At 39.3% G+C, this 19,221-nt stretch overlaps 2 protein-coding genes across 2 annotated transcripts; one reads left to right on the top strand and one right to left on the bottom strand.

The window, feature by feature from the left end:
- Positions 1-2,044: 2,044 nt before the first annotated feature.
- Positions 2,045-4,248, bottom strand: LOC109184143. Its single transcript, XM_019334186.1, has 5 exons — positions 4,002-4,248; positions 3,405-3,915; positions 3,147-3,318; positions 2,592-3,007; positions 2,045-2,357 (listed from the first exon to the last, which is right to left on the bottom strand). The coding sequence occupies exons 1-5, from the start codon at positions 4,246-4,248 to the stop codon at positions 2,045-2,047; spliced, it is 1,659 nt and encodes a 552-aa protein (XP_019189731.1).
- A 14,309-nt stretch (positions 4,249-18,557) lies between these two features.
- Positions 18,558-18,911, top strand: LOC109184142 (phosphoenolpyruvate carboxylase kinase 2-like). The gene has a single exon (XM_019334185.1). The coding sequence runs from the start codon at positions 18,558-18,560 to the stop codon at positions 18,909-18,911; it is 354 nt and encodes a 117-aa protein (XP_019189730.1).
- Positions 18,912-19,221: the final 310 nt, after the last annotated feature.

Here is a 19,221-nt window from a genome sequence, read left to right as displayed (position 1 = left end):
GTACTTTTAATGTAGTTTCTAAATATAAAAATTTTACATTGTAATTCTAAACTTAATATTATGAAAAATTAATTTGTAAATAACTTCAGTCAAGTTTTATTAACCGAACCCGACACATAAAATGAGACGAAAAGAGTATATTTTTTCTATATTGCATTTGTTTCTCCTATTTTGGAAAGCATTTTTTTGGGCGGAAAATCCTACTTTTTTATTTGGGCATAACATTTTTTTTTTTTGAAACCAAACGACCATTGCATTAAATTGAATCCAAAAGAAGAGAGTTACAAATGATAGGAGGAGGGTCCGTGAACCACTCCGAGCAATCAGACAAAGAAGCAGGCTGTCTTGCTAACAAGTGGGCTGCCTGATTCGCAGATCGCTTAACGAAACATAAACTACAATGAGCAAAACTACTCATTAAGTTTTTGATATCAGCTAAAATCAAATGAAAGGATGAAACTCCAATCTCAGAATTGAAACTCTGAATTACTTGTAAGGAGTCGGACTCAATGATAACGTTGTCAACGTTAAGGGATTTGAGCCATGATAGTGACTCACGGATCGCCACTGTTTCGGCCTCTTTAGATGAAAACAATCATCTCTAGTACGTTCCCCTTGCAGCCCTGAACTGTCCATGATCGTCCCTTAACACACAGCCAAATCCCATGCGGCCTTCGTTGGCACTAATGGCAGCATCAACGTTCAACTTCATGAAGCCAATCCAGGGTTTTTTTTCCACCGGTCATTAGGTGCAGCAGTTCTCTGCATATGCTAGTTGTCTGTGGTTGCAGCAGTCCAAGCGGAGTAGTATGCCTGTGATCTTGTTATTAAACTGCTCGGCGATTCGATGGATTGGCTTCTCCAAACAATATTGTTTCTCAGATTCCACACATTCCAGCAGACCATGGAGAAGGTACAGAACTGATCATCAGATAAGGTGGCCAGCGCGATATTCAACCAAGTCTGGAAGTTGTATGTGGTGCATTGAAGAGAATTAAAGTAGAGATAATTCCAGCAAGACTTGGTGTAGCTGCATTCTGCGAGAAGATGAAGGATGGACTCGCTGCGGCGGCTGCACAAAATGCATTGTTCATCACAATTAATATGCCTCTGTCTTAATCTATACTTTGTAGGGAGGCACGAAGTGCAAGCCTTCCATAAGAATGTCTTGACTTTTGGCAGAAGCTTACAACTCCATATTTTGCTCCAATGGTTAATATCTTCCAATCTCAACACTCCACCAATGGCCTTGTAGCAGCTTTTCACCGAGAACTTCCCATTGTTTTCAGGGCCCCAGATAACTATATCCTGCACATTCTGATTGGAAAGAGGAATCTTCATAATCAAATCTGCATCTCTGGTGGTGAAGATCTCCCGAATGATGTTCTCATCCCAATACTTAGTAACTGGTTCAATGAGGTCTTCCACTTTGGAGTGTTCCATGAGAGGGTAAGGAAATGACATAACTTTTGGGTTGTTGATATCCGGTAGCCAATTATCTCCCCAAATGCGAGTGTGAGAACCATTGCCAATCCTCCATCTTGAATGCTCACGAATTTTGTCTTGAGTAGCCATTAAACTACTCCAAATGAAAGACGGGTTGGCACCTAATCTAGCATCAATAAAAGAAGAGTTAGAAAGTATCTCGCCTTATAAATTCTTGCAACCAAGGAATTGGGATCAATGATTAATTTCCAGGATTGTTTACTAAGAAGAGAAAGATTGAAACCATGAAGATCCCGAAAACCAAGTCCACCCCGTTTCTTTGGAGTGTAGAGACCCTTCCAGCTTTTCCAGATGATACCTTTGCAGTTGCTACCACCACCTTTCCACCAATAAGATTTCATAGTAGTTTCTACTTCTTGGATTAACCCTTTTGGCAGAAGAAATACCCCCATAGCATAAGATGGAATAGCTTGAAGGACAAATTTCAGCAAAATCTATCTCCCAGCTTTAGAGATAAATCTATGATTCCATCCCTGAATGCGGCTCACAATACGATGTTTGACAAATTTCAGAATGTCAGTCTTATTTCTGTCGATGATCATAGGGAGCCCCCCAAATAGTTTCCATTATTGCCACTGTGATGAATGCCCAAGATGTTGCTGAGCTGATCTCTCACAGGATCAGAGGTATTTTTGCTAAAAGCCAGTGTTGATTTGTTCAGGTTTATACATTGACTAGAGGCTTTCTCATAGTCCATAAGAAGTTGTTTCAGATTTGTTACTTCCTCCACCGATGCCTTGAAGAAAATGAAGCTATCATCGGCAAAAAATAGGTGGCTAATAGAAGGAGCATTTCTGGCCATTGTGAAACCATGAATTCTGCCAATTCTCTCGTAATCCCTGATCATAGCACTGAATCCCTCAGCAACCAAAATAAACAGATAAGGAGAGATATGATCTCCTTGCCTAAGGCCTCTTTAAGGTATGATAGGACCAATTTCCTGCCCCTTGTTCAACACAAAATAGCTCACAGTTGAGACACACTCCATGATTAAATTGATCCATCTTACATCAAAACCCAATTTGATCATAATGTTCCTCAGAAGGGGTCACTATAATCTGTCGTATGCCTTACTAATATCCAACTTGAGGGCAGCTAAACCATTTTTCCCCTGGGACTTACGTTTCATATAATGTTGCATCTCGAATGCAATCATTATGTTGTCGGTGATTTGTCTTCCTAGGACAAAAGCACCTTGATTCTCAGAAATGAGATCATTCAATAAGCCCTTTAACCTATTTTCCAACGCCTTGGCAAGAATCTTATAGGCAACAGAACATAAGGCAAATGGCCTTAAGTCGGCCATGGTCTCAGGGGTGAGTTTTTTAGAAATCAACACGATCTGGGTTATATTAATGTTCTTAGGCAGCTTTCCAGAGGTCAGAAATTCATTACAAAAATCCACCAAACTGTCACATAAAATATCCCAATACGATTGAAAAAACCCCGGATTAAAACCATCAAAACCCGGGCTCTTGTCCGGGTGCATGCCAAAAACTGCCTTCTTAATATCAGATGTAGTAAATCTTCTTAATAACATTCTGTTGTGGGAGTCAGTAATCCTAGAGGTTATACAATTCAACACAAGATCACAATTGCCAGCTTCAGAGGAAAAAAATATTGGAAAAATAATCCCTTACCAGAGAGTCTAGGCTGGGACCTTGAGGAATCCAATTGCCTTGCTGTTCACGAAGTCTAAGTATCTCATTGTTCATCCTTCTCTGATTCACCGCATTGTGGAAGAATTTCGTGTTGTTATCACCACCTTTGAGCCAATAGAGCTTGGCCCTCTGCTTCCAGAATTGGTTTTGTCTATCCAAGATACAAATCAATTGTGATTGGACAACAACAAAATCTCGGATACTCCCTGCTCTGTTCTCGGTCTGAGGAACTCCAACCTTTTCTTAAGATTGTCGATCTGTGGTTGCATGTTCCGATTATAATCTATGCCCCACTTCCAGTTCTCATAGCTACAAATCTCAAATCTGGAACTAATTTGAAGACCCTGAGAATTTGACCAGCTTTGATGAACAATTTCTCTGCACCGCGTCTCCTTCAACCAATAATTTTCGAATTTAAAACACCTACGTTTCCTTGATCTTGAAGCAGGAGACGGCCAGATTGCTATGGGAATATGATCACTTGCAGGTGCTTCGAAAGACTCTGCATTTGCTCCTTCGAACAAATCTAGCCAAGTGTTGTTAACCATAATACGGTCGAGTTTCTCTCTAATCCAGTGAGAAGTCCCTCTCCCTTTTTCCCAGGTGAACTGGTAGCCCTTGAACCAATGATCTCTAAGTCCACAGTAAACAATGGCTTCATTGAAGCCATTCATGAGCCATTGGGGTTGAGCCGCTCCTCCGATTTCTCTTCTGGGACGCAAATGTCGTTGAAGTCCCCCATAAGCATCTATGGTAGAGATGAAGCTAGAGAAAGATGCTTTAGAAGGCTCCAAGATGCTTTCCTTCTGTGTCCTTCAGGATTCCCATAAAAACCAGTATAACGCCAAGTGGAGGGAACATTACTCATCTTGACTGTAATGTCTGTGAAGTTGACAGAACTATCCAGAATGTTGATCTCCAAAACTTTATTCCATAGTAAGGCTAATTCACCACCTTGGCCCACACTATCCACTGTGACAATATTATCAAATTTCAACTTGTTCCTTATACCATCCATTTGCACCGCATCAAGCTTTGTTTCCATTAAAAACAGAAGAACTGGCTTTTTGGAGTGGACCATGTCCACTAAGACTTGAACTACCGTAGGGTTGCCAAGCCCCCGACAGTTCCATGCTATAAAACTCATTGAGGTAGGCGGGCCTGCGTTGCAAGTCGTGCCTCTAGCAAGTTTTTTGAGAGATCCAGATCGGCCTCGGGAGTGAGCATATTCCTATCTTGCATCTGGTCAGAGAAATTCGGCCCTTTCCTTTTTTTCCTCTAGTCAAGCCCAAAAGACAAAGAGTCTTGATACCCCAAAAACATTGGGCTTTTCATAATGGGCTGGATAGAAGTGTTGCAAGTTTCAAAGGTGCCAGGTGAAGAGATTTAAGAATCTTTGTTGATAAGCATAAGGGCCTGCCCAAACACCATCGGTTGACTTTGAGGACATGCTCCAGCTGTAGGTGAGGCGGTATTAAATGCTCTGTTCATATCATGGTTGGCAGCTGTCGTCTGCGCCTGGTTGGTAGCATTCTGATTATTAACCGGCGGATAACAACCAAACCCACATTCCTTTTGCCCACTGGGTACCTCGTACCTAGGAATTCCCATCTCGTGGTGTTCCGGGTTGGTGTTGGCCGACGCCTGATTTTCCGGCATGGATCTTCGGTCAGGCCGCTGGGAGAGAAGCCATCTATCGGCTTGGGAGTTTTGACGTCTACTCACAGCTCGTAGCTCAGGACCATAAGCTCTAGCTGTCACCGCCTCATTAGAATCAAACTCTTTATCACAAAAGTTCTCACTATGTCCGATCAGACCACAGTAGAAACAAAATGCAGGTAGCCTCTCATACTTACTTTCCAAAGTTATAACTTCCCCCGCTGCACTCTTTATTTTAATCTTTTGACGGAGAGTCTTTGAGATGTTTATTCGGACTCTCAGTCGTATGAACTCGATCCAAGTTCCATCGTAGTTAGCTAGATCTGCCTTAACGAACTCCCCCAGTTGAGAGCCTATGAATTCTGCCATTTTGAGGTTTACCAAACGTTTGGGTATTTTATGGACTTGTACCCAAAACTCAGCTTTGGAGAGGTCCACATCAAAAGGTGACTCGTTCTCCTGGATTTGATGAAGGTTGAGGAGGCGTTGATCGAAGGACCATGGTCCTTCGTTGAGTACCCTCCTAACATCCTTTACGTGGAAAAACTGGAACATGAAAAGGTTGGTTGCAATCTCCTTTGCCATCATTCCTTTAACAGGGCACCAAATGATTGCCATTGTTTCCTTCAGGAAGTTGAACTTCATTGCTTTGTCAGTCAACAGAGTTCCCACCAACGTAAAGACTCCATCGCCGTGGGTAGAGCCGTCAAAACGGGCTTAGCCCGCCGGGCCGGCCCGCCCCGCCCTTACTTAGGTAGGGGGCGGGTTTTGAAAATAGAGGACCGTTTAGGAGCGGGCTTTTTTTGCCCGCCCCGCTTAGGCCCGCGGCCCGCCAAGCCCGCCCCGCCGGGCCCGCGGGCTACCCGCCATTATTTTATTTTATTTTATATAAAACATTTTTATATAAAATATGCACTTTAAAATTATTTTTATGTGTAATATTTTTGAACTTTGTAGTTGTGACTAGTTTGATGTTTGATAAACTATGAACTTTGAACTTTATGTTTGATTATTATGTTTCATGTGAGTTATGACTTATGTATCAAATTATTTTAATTAGTTTGATGTTTGATGAACAATTTTTTTTTTTTTTTAAAAAAGGGTTTTGGGCGGGGGCCTGCCTAGCCCGCGGGCCATTGGCGGGGCGGTCCGGGCCTGTCAAACCTAGAACCGTTTAGGAGCGGGCTTTTTTAGCCCGCCCCGTTTAGGCCCGCGGCCCGCCCCGCCCCGCCCCGCCAGCCCGTATTGACAGCACTAGCCGTGGGTGTTCCAGGCCTCATTGTCTTCGAAGGGCATGTCTACATCCACATCATCTTGAATACTTAACGCTTCGTACTGTGACTCCAGTGGTTCCTTTCCTCTACTGCTTGACGCCATGATCTTAGAGTGCACCTGTGGGCAAAGATGGGTAATAGATGACACAGGGGAGTGGCAAAAACAAGGTCGCTTTTTGGTGCATTGACTCAGGCTTAACGTACACCAACAAACTGGTATTTGGGATATATGAACTGGAGGCCAGCTAACATCATTCAATGCCATAATGGAGGTTGGTAGGAAGCCTCATAAATGATCAGAACCCAGGCAATAAAACCGGGAGAGCTTGTAAAGATACAAGAGAAAGAGGCTTGTTAACTAGAACAAGAGGAAGAGGCTCCAGAGGAGAGAAAAAAACGCATATCTGCAAATACTTGAGGGGCTAAGTGGTCTTTATTCTTTCCAATTTTTTTTTTTTATATACCTAAGGTTTCCACCGTCGGATACAGTGACTAATCACCTTGTTAAATTGTAGACACTTCTTTTGGGTGGGACAACTGACCTGAAGATTTAAGGCTGCTCCATTCCCAAAGCCAAGGATCGAATCCTTGACCATTATATATTATATGTATAGATGTATAGATTGTGGACTAACAGTACAAGTTAAATCCTAATTTAAAACGGTGTCATTTCAAGTTAGTGTGGGTAACAAGGTAAATCATAGTTCATGATATAATCCTCTACTATAATAAAAGTCCTGAAGATTTAAGGCTGCTCCATTCCCAAAGCCAAGGATCGAATCCTTGACCATTATATATTATATGTATAGATGTATAGATTGTGGACTAACAGTACAAGTTAAATCCTAATTTAAAATGGTGTCATTTCAAGTTAGTGTGGGTAACAAGGTAAATCATAGTTCATGATATAATCCTCTACTATAATAAAATAAGACTTTTTAGAAAAATAAAATTAGGAAATTTTTCACGCTGGGTAAAAACGACCCAGTTTTGATGTATTTTTACAATATTAAATTATAACTATTAGTTACTGGCTCTATTACATTGTAGTATCTGTTCATATACTTTCTCAACCTACTGAAACACAAAGAACTAATAACGCCTCCTCTAAGGCTCAAACTCATAATCTTCCAAACAGAAGTCCAACCCGGGTACCATTGGACCACATAGTCCTGGTTAGTTTTAATATTTAAACTTTAACAAATTTTGTATTTTCTCGTTTCTCATGTTTCAACACAAATTTTAATTTATTCTAGCCAGGTACATGACAAAATCAATACTCTTAAGGTACATAATTTCATAACACGAGACACAAAAACTCACAACACAAGACACATACACATATTATATATTTACTTATACTCAAATCTGATTTATGTAAATAATATATGTCCTATAGACACATAATTTCATAATACAAGACATAAATTCGTAAAATAAGACACACAATATGTTGTGTGTTACACAACTACTAATCTATTTCAGGTACAAAATTCATATGCTTAAAGTACAAAATTACATAGATACATAAATGCATAACACATACACATTGCATGTTTTATATTTACTTTACTTCAGTTATAGAATCAATATTCTTAATGTACAAAATTGCATAACATAAGGCACAAAAACGCATAACACAAGACACAAACGCATAGCACAAGACACAAAAGCGCATGTTATATATACTTTATTTCAAGTACATAATCCATACGCTTGAGGTACAGAATTTCATAACATGACATAGAAATGCATAACACAAGACACATACACATGCTTTACAGTAAAAAAAAAAAGAAAAGAAAAAAAAAACATGTAACGTGAATTGAACAACAAACAGTCGTCGTCAAAATTAAAATTCAAAACTATGTCGTCCACGGTATAACGATTGTTTGCGTACTGACATTTTTATTCTTAGTAAAACCACTTAGAACTCATGGTAGTCCATCTCTCTAAACGCCTAACAAATTATTGTGTGGACCACGATCCAAAACGACGTTGTTTTAATGTTAAAAATAATCCCGTGCTCCGCGTGCTTATGTGTTAAAATAATGAACCTTCTAGGGGTAAGATAATGTATTTTATGAGTTTTAATAATGTACTTTATGTGTTAGAAATGAAATTTATATTATGGGGTATGATAATGTATTTTATGAGTTAGAATAATGTACTTTATGAGTTTGTTTGGCAGAGCTTATTTAGGAGCTTATTTTTTTTTTTCATATTTGTCCTTATTATTTTAAAGAAATGACATCCTTTACCATTCCTAATTAAAATCATTTTCTCTTCTCCTTTATCCGCATGTTTCATCGTAATTATTATTATTATTATTATTATTATTATTATTATTATTATTATTATTATTATTATTATTATTATTATTATTATTATTATTATTATTATTATTATTATTATTAGGAAAAATGGTCAAATACACCCCTGAACTTTATACAAGAAGTCAATTAAGCCCTTGAACTTTAAAATGTTGCAATTAAACCTATGAACTTGTTATTTTTGTGCATTTAGACCCTACAACAAGTTAATTACATAGCAGGTGAGATACTGATGTGTCCTTTTTTTTTTAAATAATTACTACTAATAAAATAATATAAAATTTTTTTTAAAAAAAAAAAAAAAAAAAGAAGGAGAAGAAGAGAAAATGGCAGCCATCTTCTTCTTCTTGCCTGCTAGCCTCCTACGAAAAAGGAGGTGTTGGTACCGTTGGTAGAAAACACAAATAATAATCAAAATATGATTATTATTTTTCTGGAAATAAGGGAAGAAAAGATGAAGAAATTTGGCTAGTGTTTGGTGTTGGGTTTTTGCAAGAGTCAAGTAAGCACTCTTTCCTTAAAACCTTATTTGCCACCTCCTAAAGATGCTAGGAGTGTTGTGGCCTAGGCTTCCCAGGATAAAACTTGCTAATGATTCAATGTTTGAGCACTCAAACAAGGAATCCGGCGAGCAAGACAATGGCTATGAACACAGTAGGCCAAGAAAGAGTAGGAGCAGAGAGGTTTTGAAGCTGGAAAAACGAAATTTCGTGTTCTATTATTGTGTGTAAAATCTCTACTGCCCAACTCCTCCTTTTATAGGGTTGAAGGAGCCAATAGCCTTTATTATGGCAATTAAAAATGACATTAAAGCTGCCTTCCAACAGCTATAACAGCAGGCCACTACCTGAGAATTGAATTCAGAATTCAAAATTGGAATTAATAGACAATTAATTCCGTAACAGATGAATTCAATCCCCTGAACAGTCAGAACTTTCGGGTTCCAGACCGTTAGTGTACAGGGTTCGGTCTCAGCTTTCGACCTCATCCAGTTTCGGCCCTTGCACCTCTCGTGGACTCTGTTGCACGAGAGTTGTGCTCTCGGTGCACCACAACCTCTCGTGCTCTCGGTGCACCACAACCTCTCGTGCTCTCGTGTAGCACGAGAGAGAGTTGTGCTACAGCTCTCGGTGCACCACAACCTCTCGTGCTCTCTTGTAGCACGAGAGTAGGTGCCTAACCAAGTGGCTATACCAGTTACCGAAGTTTGACATAACTTAGCCCGCAAGGATAGCCAATTTCCGGACGACATTCGTGCCCCCAGGTGCCGGTGCACACGAGCTCGGGCTTGAATCAAGCCTTTTTCAATCTCTGCTAGTTGGAATTTGATTTGCACCCCCCCCCCCCCCCCCCGCGCGAGAGAGCCTCTATGCTATACAATTCTACAAGCTTCAAAAGAGCTCTTGTATATAAGGGGGGAAAATCTTCATTCCAAAGCAATGTGGGACAAAAGCACACTTTTTCCCTTCATTTTCCAACTCAAATGGGTCTACTTTGAGAATCAATATCTCATTCACCCATTATCCGTTTTGAGCGTACAATATATCGATCTCTTCGTCTCACTACGAAGAATCCGAATCCACTTTAACCCGGCCCAAATCGGAAGTGGACCCCACTGATAATTGTACCACAAAATAGCCACTTAACATGCCATTTTATGCCATTTTAAGCTATTTTTTCCAACAATCCCCCACATGAATGAAAAATTGATTTTCGGGGTATTTTGAAATCGGAAACAACTGTGTTCAAACGGTCGATCCCTGCATAGGATAGGTAGGGAGTCACTATACCCTTTGAACCTTCCCTCGTGAAGATATGTTTACTCTACTGGCTGTACGGTAGAACGCGATGTCTTTGAACCGGCTGCCGTTTGTGTAGACGATGACATATCTCACACAGGAATCTCCAGGCTCTCATGAGTGTGCCCGTTTTGGTCGTGGGTCACCGTTCCTGGTTCTGCGAGAGTTTCTAAAGAATTATGCCCCACAATTCTCCTTTGAAGCGACCCTCACTTCTCTCTAACATAGGTGATTTTTTCTCGAGTATCCCACATACTCAAGAATCATTAAAGCATTAACATGCTAGCCTCTTGCTGGAGTCACTATTTTAACGAGGAGTGGTAGGGAGTCCGAGACCCCCACAGTGACGCGCTCCGTTCCATAATTTAGTTGTCCCATTGAACCTAGGTGCCAGCTAGGTTGGGTATCCACTATAGAACTTTTTAGTCCAAGGGCATTAAACCCATTCCTCGTGTCAACCTCTCCACAACTTCTCTTCCTAACCCTTTGGTTAGCGGATCTGCTATATTGTCTTTTGACTTTACGTAGTCAATCGAGACAACACCAGTTGTGAGCAGTTGTCTAATGGTATTATGTCTACGACGCACGTGTCTAGACTTACCATTATACATATGACTCTGTACTCTCCCAATTGTGGCTTGACTATCGCAATGCACACATATTGGAGGTACCGGTCTTTCCCAATTAGGAATATCCTCTATAAAATGGCGTAGCCATTCAGCCTCTTCACAACCTTTGTCCAAGGCTATCAGCTCAGATTCCATCGTGGATCTAGCTATCACAGTTTGCTTAGAGGATTTCCATGCAACGGCTGCACCGGCTAGTGTAAACACGTAGCCACTCGTGGACTTAGAGTCCTTAATATCAGATATCCAATTCGCGTCGCTATACCCTTCAAGTACAGCGGGATATCTCCCATAGTGCAGTCCAAGATCGCGAGTATACCTCAAGTATCTCATAACCTTTACTATTGCCTTCCAGTGCATAGCACCGGGGTTACTCGTATATCTACTGATTTTACTAACCGCATAGGCAATATCCGGCCTAGTATAGCTCATAAGATACATCAGACTACCAATGACCCGAGCATATTCTACTTGTGAAATACCTTCTCCGTGGTTCTTGGTTAGATGAATATTTGTATCAAATGGTGTCCTAGCCACTTGACTATCATCCTTGTTAAATTTTTCAAGGATTTTGTCAATATAATGTGATTGGCTCAACACGAGACCATCAGGTCTTCTAATGATTCTAATCCCGAGGATTAAATCAGCCAAACCCATATCCTTCATGTCAAATCTCGTATTTAACATGTTCTTGGTAGACTTGATCATCCGATCATTACTACCAACGATGAGAATATCATCGACATATAAACAAAGAATGACGTAGCCGTCTATCGTTTCCTTAACGTAGACACATTTGTCACTTTCGTTTATTTTAAACCCGTTAGTTAACATCGCATGGTCAAACTTCTCGTGCCACTGCTTAGGCGCTTGTTTTAAACCATAGAGCAATTTAACCAACTTACACACTTTCCTTTCTTGGCCCGGAACCACGAACCCTTCGGGTTGTTCCATATAGATTTCCTCATCTAATTCGCCATTTAGGAAAGCGTTTTTCACATCCATTTGATGAACTTCCAAGTTCCGCAACGCAGCTATGGCAAGTATCATCCTAATGGAGTTTATTCTCGTCACGGGAGAATACGTGTCGAAGTAATCGAGGCCCTCGCGTTGCCTGTAACCCTTGATTACAAGCTTAGCCTTATACTTCTCGATGGAACCGTCCAGTTTCATCTTTCTTTTAAAGACCCACTTGGATCCTAAGGGTTTACTACCCGGAGGAAGATCAACCAGTTCCCAAGTGTGATTCTGTAGAATAGAATCCACTTCACTTTTTATAGCCTCTTTCCACATTGGTCCTTCCGTAGAAGTCACAGCTTCTACATACGTTCGAGGCTCGTTCTCTATCAAACAAGATAGAAAATCGGGTTTATTTTCTAATAAACAAGTTAGAGTACCCGAATCGTACTCTAACAAGTAAGTTAGAAAATCAGGATGATTTTCCAACTCTCGCCCGCTTACTGCGTCTCGGCTCGAGCTCGGGTTCTCTCTCGGATTCCCCACTATCATTATCCATAGTTTCGTCAAACGTTCGTTTTGACGTACTTGGTCCCTCGTTGGACCTACAAGGAAATATATTTTCAAAGAAATATGCATTCCTTGATTCTATTATCGTGTTCTCGTGTACATCCGGATTATGGGACTCGTGTACTAAGAACCGATAAGCACTACTATTATGTGCATAGCCAATAAAGATATAGTCCACCGTCTTAGGACCTATCTTTACTTTCTTAGGTGTTGGCACCAAAACTTTGGCAAGACACCCCCACACTTTCAGGTACTGGTAGGAAGGTTTCCTACCGTTCCACAGCTCATAAGGAGTCTTATCGAGCTTCTTTCGGGGTACCTTATTCAAAAGGTAGTTACTTGTCAAAATCGCCTCACCCCATGCATCTTGAGGTAAGCCCGAACTTATAAGCATCGCATTCATCATGTCTTTCAATGTACGATTCTTTCGTTCGGCAACACCGTTCGATTGAGGTGAGTAAGGTGTAGTACGCTCGTGTATTATACCTACACTCGCACAGAAGTCACCAATAGGTGCTTCGTACTCACCACCTCGATCGCTTCTAACCTTCTTAATTCTCCGATTAAGTTGGTTTTTCACTTCATTCTTATAAAGAACGAATTTATCAACGGCTTCATCTTTGCTCTTAAGCAAATACACATAGCAATATCGTGTGCTATCGTCGATAAATGTGATAAAATACTTATTACCACCTCTCGTTTGTATCGATCTAAAATCGCACAAATCACTATGGATTAATTCTAGTGGTTCAGTTTCCCTTTCAACCGATTTGAAAGGTACTTTCGTTAGTTTTGCCTCAACACAAATTTCACACTTGTTATTTGTGTCAATATTAAAGTTAGGAATATGGTCCATGCTAATTAATCTACGCATAGAATTAAAATTAACATGACCTAGTCTACCATGCCATAAATTGGAAGACTCAAGCAAGTAAACAGAATTAACTTTGCTTTTATTGATAACAGGAATTACACTGAGCTTAAAGAGCCCATCAGTTACATATCTTTTACCAACAAACATTCCTAACTTGGACAAAACTACTTTGTCTGACTCGAACACCATGCGAAAGCCATGCTTGTTCAACAGAGAGCCAGACACAAGATTCTTCCTCAGCTCAGGAACATACAGCATGTTGTTCAACATCAGTTCCTTCCCGGAAGTCATCTTCAGAACCACCTTGCCCATGCCTTCCACAGCAGACTGAGCAAAGTTTCCCATCCACACCTTTTCACCCTCAATGGTCTCAAAGGTGTTGAACATCTCTCGGTTGCAACACAAGTGCCTGGTTGCACCGGTATCAATGAACCATTCACGAGGGTTTGAGCCCACGAGGTTCACCTCGGTCACCATAGCCGAAAGGCTAATCTCGACCTCTTTCTGACTGCTATCTCCAACAACATTGGCTTCAGAACTCTTGTTCTTTTTCCTTGGAGCCTTGCATTCAGATGCTCTGTGGCCATGCTTGCCACAATTGTAGCATTCACCAGGAAACTTGTTCTTGGTAACGCCACCTTTCGGACCTAGCTTTCGCTTGTCCTTCTTGTTCCTCTTGGAGCTCTTACCGTGCTCCACAACGTTGGCCTTAGCGCCAACAACGATAGGAGCCTTCCTATCATTCGTCCTGTTCCCTTCCTCAATCCTGAGTCGCTGGATCAGGTCCTCCAGATTCATCTCCTTTCGCTTATGCTTAAGGTAGTTCTTGAAGTCCTTCCAACCTGGAGGCAACAAATGGATCACAGATCCCACTTGGAAGGCTTCACTTAGCACCATGCCCTCGTCACGGATCTCATCAAAGATTAATTGCAAATCTTCTACCTGACTTAGCACGGTCTTTGAATCAACCATTTTGAAGTCGAGGAATCGGCCAACTACAAATTTCTTTGAGCCGGCATCCTCACTTCGGTATTTATGATCCAAAGCTTCCCACAACGCTTTTGATGTGCTTATCTTTCGATATACATCATATAGCACGTCACACAATCCATTCAGGATGTAGTTTCGGCAAAGGAAGTCCGAATCCTTCCAATAGCCAACCGCCATCACGGATTGTGCATCTTGTTCCTTCAACTCGGGAACCTTCTCGGACAAGAACCTTGCCAAGTCGAGAGTTGCTAGGTAGAACAACATCTTCTGTTGCCACCTCTTGAAGTTCGAACCAACACCTGTGAACTTCTCCGGCTTTTATGTGTTAGAATGAAATTTATATTATGGGGTATGATAATGTATTTTATGAGTTAGAATAATGTACTTTATGAGTCTGTTTGGCAGAGCTTATTTAGGAGCTTTTTTTTTTTTTTTTTTTTCATATTTGTCCTTATTATTTTAAAGAAATGACATCCTTTACCATTCCTAATTAAAATCATTTTCTCTTCTCCTTTATCCGCATGTTTCACCGTAAATATTATTATTATTAATATTATTATTATTATTATTATTATTATTATTATTATTATTATTATTATTATTAAGAAAAATGGTCAAATACACCCCTGAACTTTATACAAGAAGTCAATTAAGCCCTTGAACTTTAAAATGTTGCAATTAAACCTATGAACTTGTTATTTTTGTGCATTTAGACCCTACAACAAGTTAATTACATAGCAGGTGAGATACTGATGTGTCCTTTTTTTTAAATAATTACTAATAATAAAATAATATAAATTTTTTTTAAAAAAAAAAAACAAAAAAGAAGGAGAAGAAGAGAAAATGGCTGCCATCTTCTTTTTCTTGCCTGCTAGCCTCCTACGAAGAAGGAGGTGTTGGTACCGTTGGTAGAAAACACAAATAATAATCAAAATAAGATTATTATTTTTCTGGAAATAAGGGAAGAAAAGATGAAGAAATTTGGCTAGTGTTTGGTGTTGGGTTTTTGCAAGAGTCAAGTAAGCACTCTTTCCTTAAAACCTTATTTGCCACCTCCCAAAGATGCTAGGAGCGTTGTGGCCTAGGCTTCCCAGGATAAAACTTGCTAATGATTCAATGTTTGAGCACTCAAACAAGGAATCCGGCGAGCACGACAATGGCTATGAACACAGTAGGCCAAGAAAGAGTACTATAACAGCAGGCCACTACCTGAGAATTGAATTCAGAATTGGAATTAATAGACAATTAATTCCGTAACAGATGAATTCAATCCACTGAACAGTCAGAACTTTCGGGTTCCAGACCATTAGCGTACAGGGTTCCCTTGCACCTCTCGTGCTCTCTTGTAGCACGAGAGTAGGTGCCTCGGTTCGGTTCTGGCCGAACCAAGTAGCTATACCAGTTACCGAAGTTTGACATAACTTAGCCCGCAAGGCCAGCCAATTTCCGGACGACATTCGTGCCCCCAGGTGCCGGCGCACACGAGCTTTTTTCAATCTCTGCTAGTTGGAATTTGATTTGCAACCCCCCCCCCCCCCCCCGCGAGAGAGCCTCTATGCTATACGATTATACAAACTTCAAAAGAGCTCTTGTATATAAGGGGGGAAAATCTTCATTCCAAAGCAATGTGGGACAAAAGCACTTTTTCCCTTTATTTTCCAACTCAAATGGGTCTACTTTGAGAATCAATTTCTCATTCACCCATTATCCGTTTTGAGCGTACAATATATCGATCTCTTCGTCTCACTACGAAGAATCCGAATCCACTTTAACCCGACCCAAATCGGAAGTGGACCCCACTGATAATTGTACCACAAAATAGCCACTTAACATGCCATTTTAAGCTATTTTTTCCAACAGGAGGCAAGAAGAAGATGGCAGGCCATGGTTTCCATCTTCTCTTTTTCTTTAAAAAATAAAATAAAAAGAGTTCCCTTCGTCTCCACTGGAGACGAAAGAGACTTAAGAAGAAGATGGCAGCCTTGGCCATGGCTGCCATCTTCTCTCTTCTTCGTTTTTATTTAAAAAATATAAAATAAAATTGTTCCCGCTCCTTCAGGAAAAAGATGGCAGCGATGGCTGCCATCTTCTCTTTTTTAAAACAAAATTAGTTTCCCAGGCAAGAAGAAGATGGCAGCGATGGCTGCCATCTTCTCTCTTTTTAATTTTTTTTTATTTTTTTAAATAATTTTATATTAATTTATTATTATTATTTATATTAAAAAATGACACGTCAGCATCTCACCTGCTATTACAGGTAATTAATTTGTTATTGGGTCTAAATGCACAAAAGTAACAAGTTCGTAGGTTTAATTGCAACATTTAAAAGTTCAGGAGCCTAATTGACTCCTTGTATAAAGTTCAGGGGTGTATTTGACCCTTTTCCATTATTATTATTATTATTATTATTATTATTATTATTATTATTATTATTATTATTATTATTATTATTATTATTATTATTATTATTATTATTATTATTATTATTATTATTATTATTATTATTATTATTACTATTATTACTATTATTACTATTATTACTATTATTATTATTATTATTATTATTATTATTATTATTATTATTACTACTACTGTTATTATTATTATTACTGTTATTATTATTACTACTATTATTATTACTGTTATTATCGTTATTATTATTATTGTTATTATTATTGTTATTGCTATTGTTATTGTTATTGTTGTTATTATTATTATTGTTGTTATTATTATTATTATTGTTGTTGTTGTTGTTATTATTATTATTATTGTTGTTGTTGTTGTTGTTATTATTGTTATTGTTATTGTTATTGTTATTGTTATTGTTATTGTTATTGTTATTGTTATTGTTATTGTTATTATTATTATTATTATTATTATTATTATTATTATTAGATGAAGGAGATTCCCAACAATATTCCTACTTCATTATAGGATGCTAGATCATGATTATGTTAATAGTTTTATTTCATAATGTTAATTTTTTTTGAAGACAAAATGTTAAATTTTAATATGTAAACAAACTAATTTAAATTTTATGAACATGTCCTTTTTTGTGTTTTTACATTTATCAGCTTATCAAAAAGTTAATTTTACCAAATACTTTCAAGCACAACAGCTAGCTTAACAACTCTTCAGTTTTCAGCTCCTTGCTTATAGCTTTTCAGCGTTCAGCTCATTTTTAGCTTTCAACTACGTTTTCAGCTAGGTTTGCCAAAAGTAGCCTATGTGTTAGAATAATATAATAATGTATTTTATGTGTTTTTAGGCCATGGTCCACCCGTGATCCACACAGCTATGTGGACTAATGATTGCTAAATGCCCTTGTACTGCAGATTTTCCTGGCTTTGGCTGCGTAAACGAAACACTCGTTAGCATGAGGTGGATAGTGTTCATATCGGGCCTATCTAATATGTGTGTCCACAGTACAAAAAAAATTATAATTGTCTTAATAATTAACTATTAATTTTTATTGTCTAATACAAATTAACAATTATTAAACATTATTTATAATAATTATTATTTCTTGTGTAATACTAAAAGAGTTTATTATCGAAATGGTCCCTCGACTATTGAAAAATTACCAATTTGGTCCTCGACAATATTTTCTTATCCAATTAAGACCTCGACTTTGAAAATGTTAACCATTTTGGTCCTCCCTTAAAATTCCATCCATAAGCTATTAAATTTAAGGACAAAAAGGTAATTTCATATATCTTATTTATTAATGCTTTTCTTCTTCCTCGTCTTTCCACTCCTTTACAGTAAAGCTCTTAGGAATCTTTCGCAATGGTCATTGAATGGGGACTGGTTCACAATCCGACAACACGTTCTTGAACGGATCGTAAACTCGGAGGTTATACCAAGCACACAACACGATATAACTTGTGCCGTGAAAAACCAACCTTGGGGGATGTGGAATTTTGTCACCGCATCGGTCGCCCAAAGGAAAGAACATGTCGGCTATAAGACAATCCGTTCGGTATTGTTGCAATGGTTGTTCCAGGGGTTCCTAAAGCATCGCACAAGCTACATGGAAATTCGGGACCGCATCGTCCGATGCTAAATCTAGCTGCTCGCAACCTTCCGGCAAGCCAACCTGGGCGGCCGGAAAATCTAGGACAACGATTTGGATTCGATGGCCAAGTTGTGTGGCTTTAACGATGGAGTCGGAGAGGACGTGCTTGTTTCGCGGGGTGGTGATAATGGTGGCCTAACGCCTCGAGAAGCGTAGAGGTTTTCCATGTCGAGACGATCAGCTGCTGCCATCGCATCGGCGTTGCGCACCGGGACGTGAAGCCCGACAACATGTTGTTTGAAGCACAAGGGAACCTCAAACTCGCTTACTTCGGGTCGGCGGAGCGGTTCGGAGGGTGCGACGGCGGCCGAATGTCGGCGGTGGTTGGGACGCCGTACTACGCAGTGCCGGAGGTGTTGATGCGATGGGAGTACAATGAGAAGGTGGACGTCTGGAGCACGGGGGTGATTCTGTACATAATGCTCGTCGGAGTTTTGTCGTTCCGCGGTGATTCTACGACGGAGACGTTCGAGGCGGTTTTGAGGGCAAACTTGAGATTTCCCGCTAAGAATTTTCTATCATTTTCACCAAAAGCTAAGGATCTATTGAGAAACATGATCTGCATATGGGTCTTCTCAGATTGAAATGGGTTAATAAATTAAATAAGATAGGAAATGGGTCTTCTCATGTGAAATTTCATCAATGCCCTCTAATTTAACGGACTTCTAACGCTTGACTGGATGGAGGATCAAAATGGTTAACATTTTCAAAGTTGAGGACTTAATTGGGTATGAAAAATTGTAGAGGACCAAATTGGTAATTTGCAATAGTCGATGGACCATTTCGATAATAAACTCATACTAAAATTATTAGGTAGGATTTTTATTATTAAGGTATAATAATATTATTAAACCAAAATTAGTAAAAATAATGTGTCAACAATACAAAATAAAT

This window comes from Ipomoea nil, unplaced genomic scaffold (assembly GCF_001879475.1).
Source record: "Ipomoea nil cultivar Tokyo-kokei standard unplaced genomic scaffold, Asagao_1.1 scaffold1250, whole genome shotgun sequence".
NCBI lineage: Eukaryota > Viridiplantae > Streptophyta > Magnoliopsida > Solanales > Convolvulaceae > Ipomoea > Ipomoea nil.
Note: the sequence above shows the minus strand (reverse complement) of the source record. Positions and strands in the feature narration are given on the sequence as shown.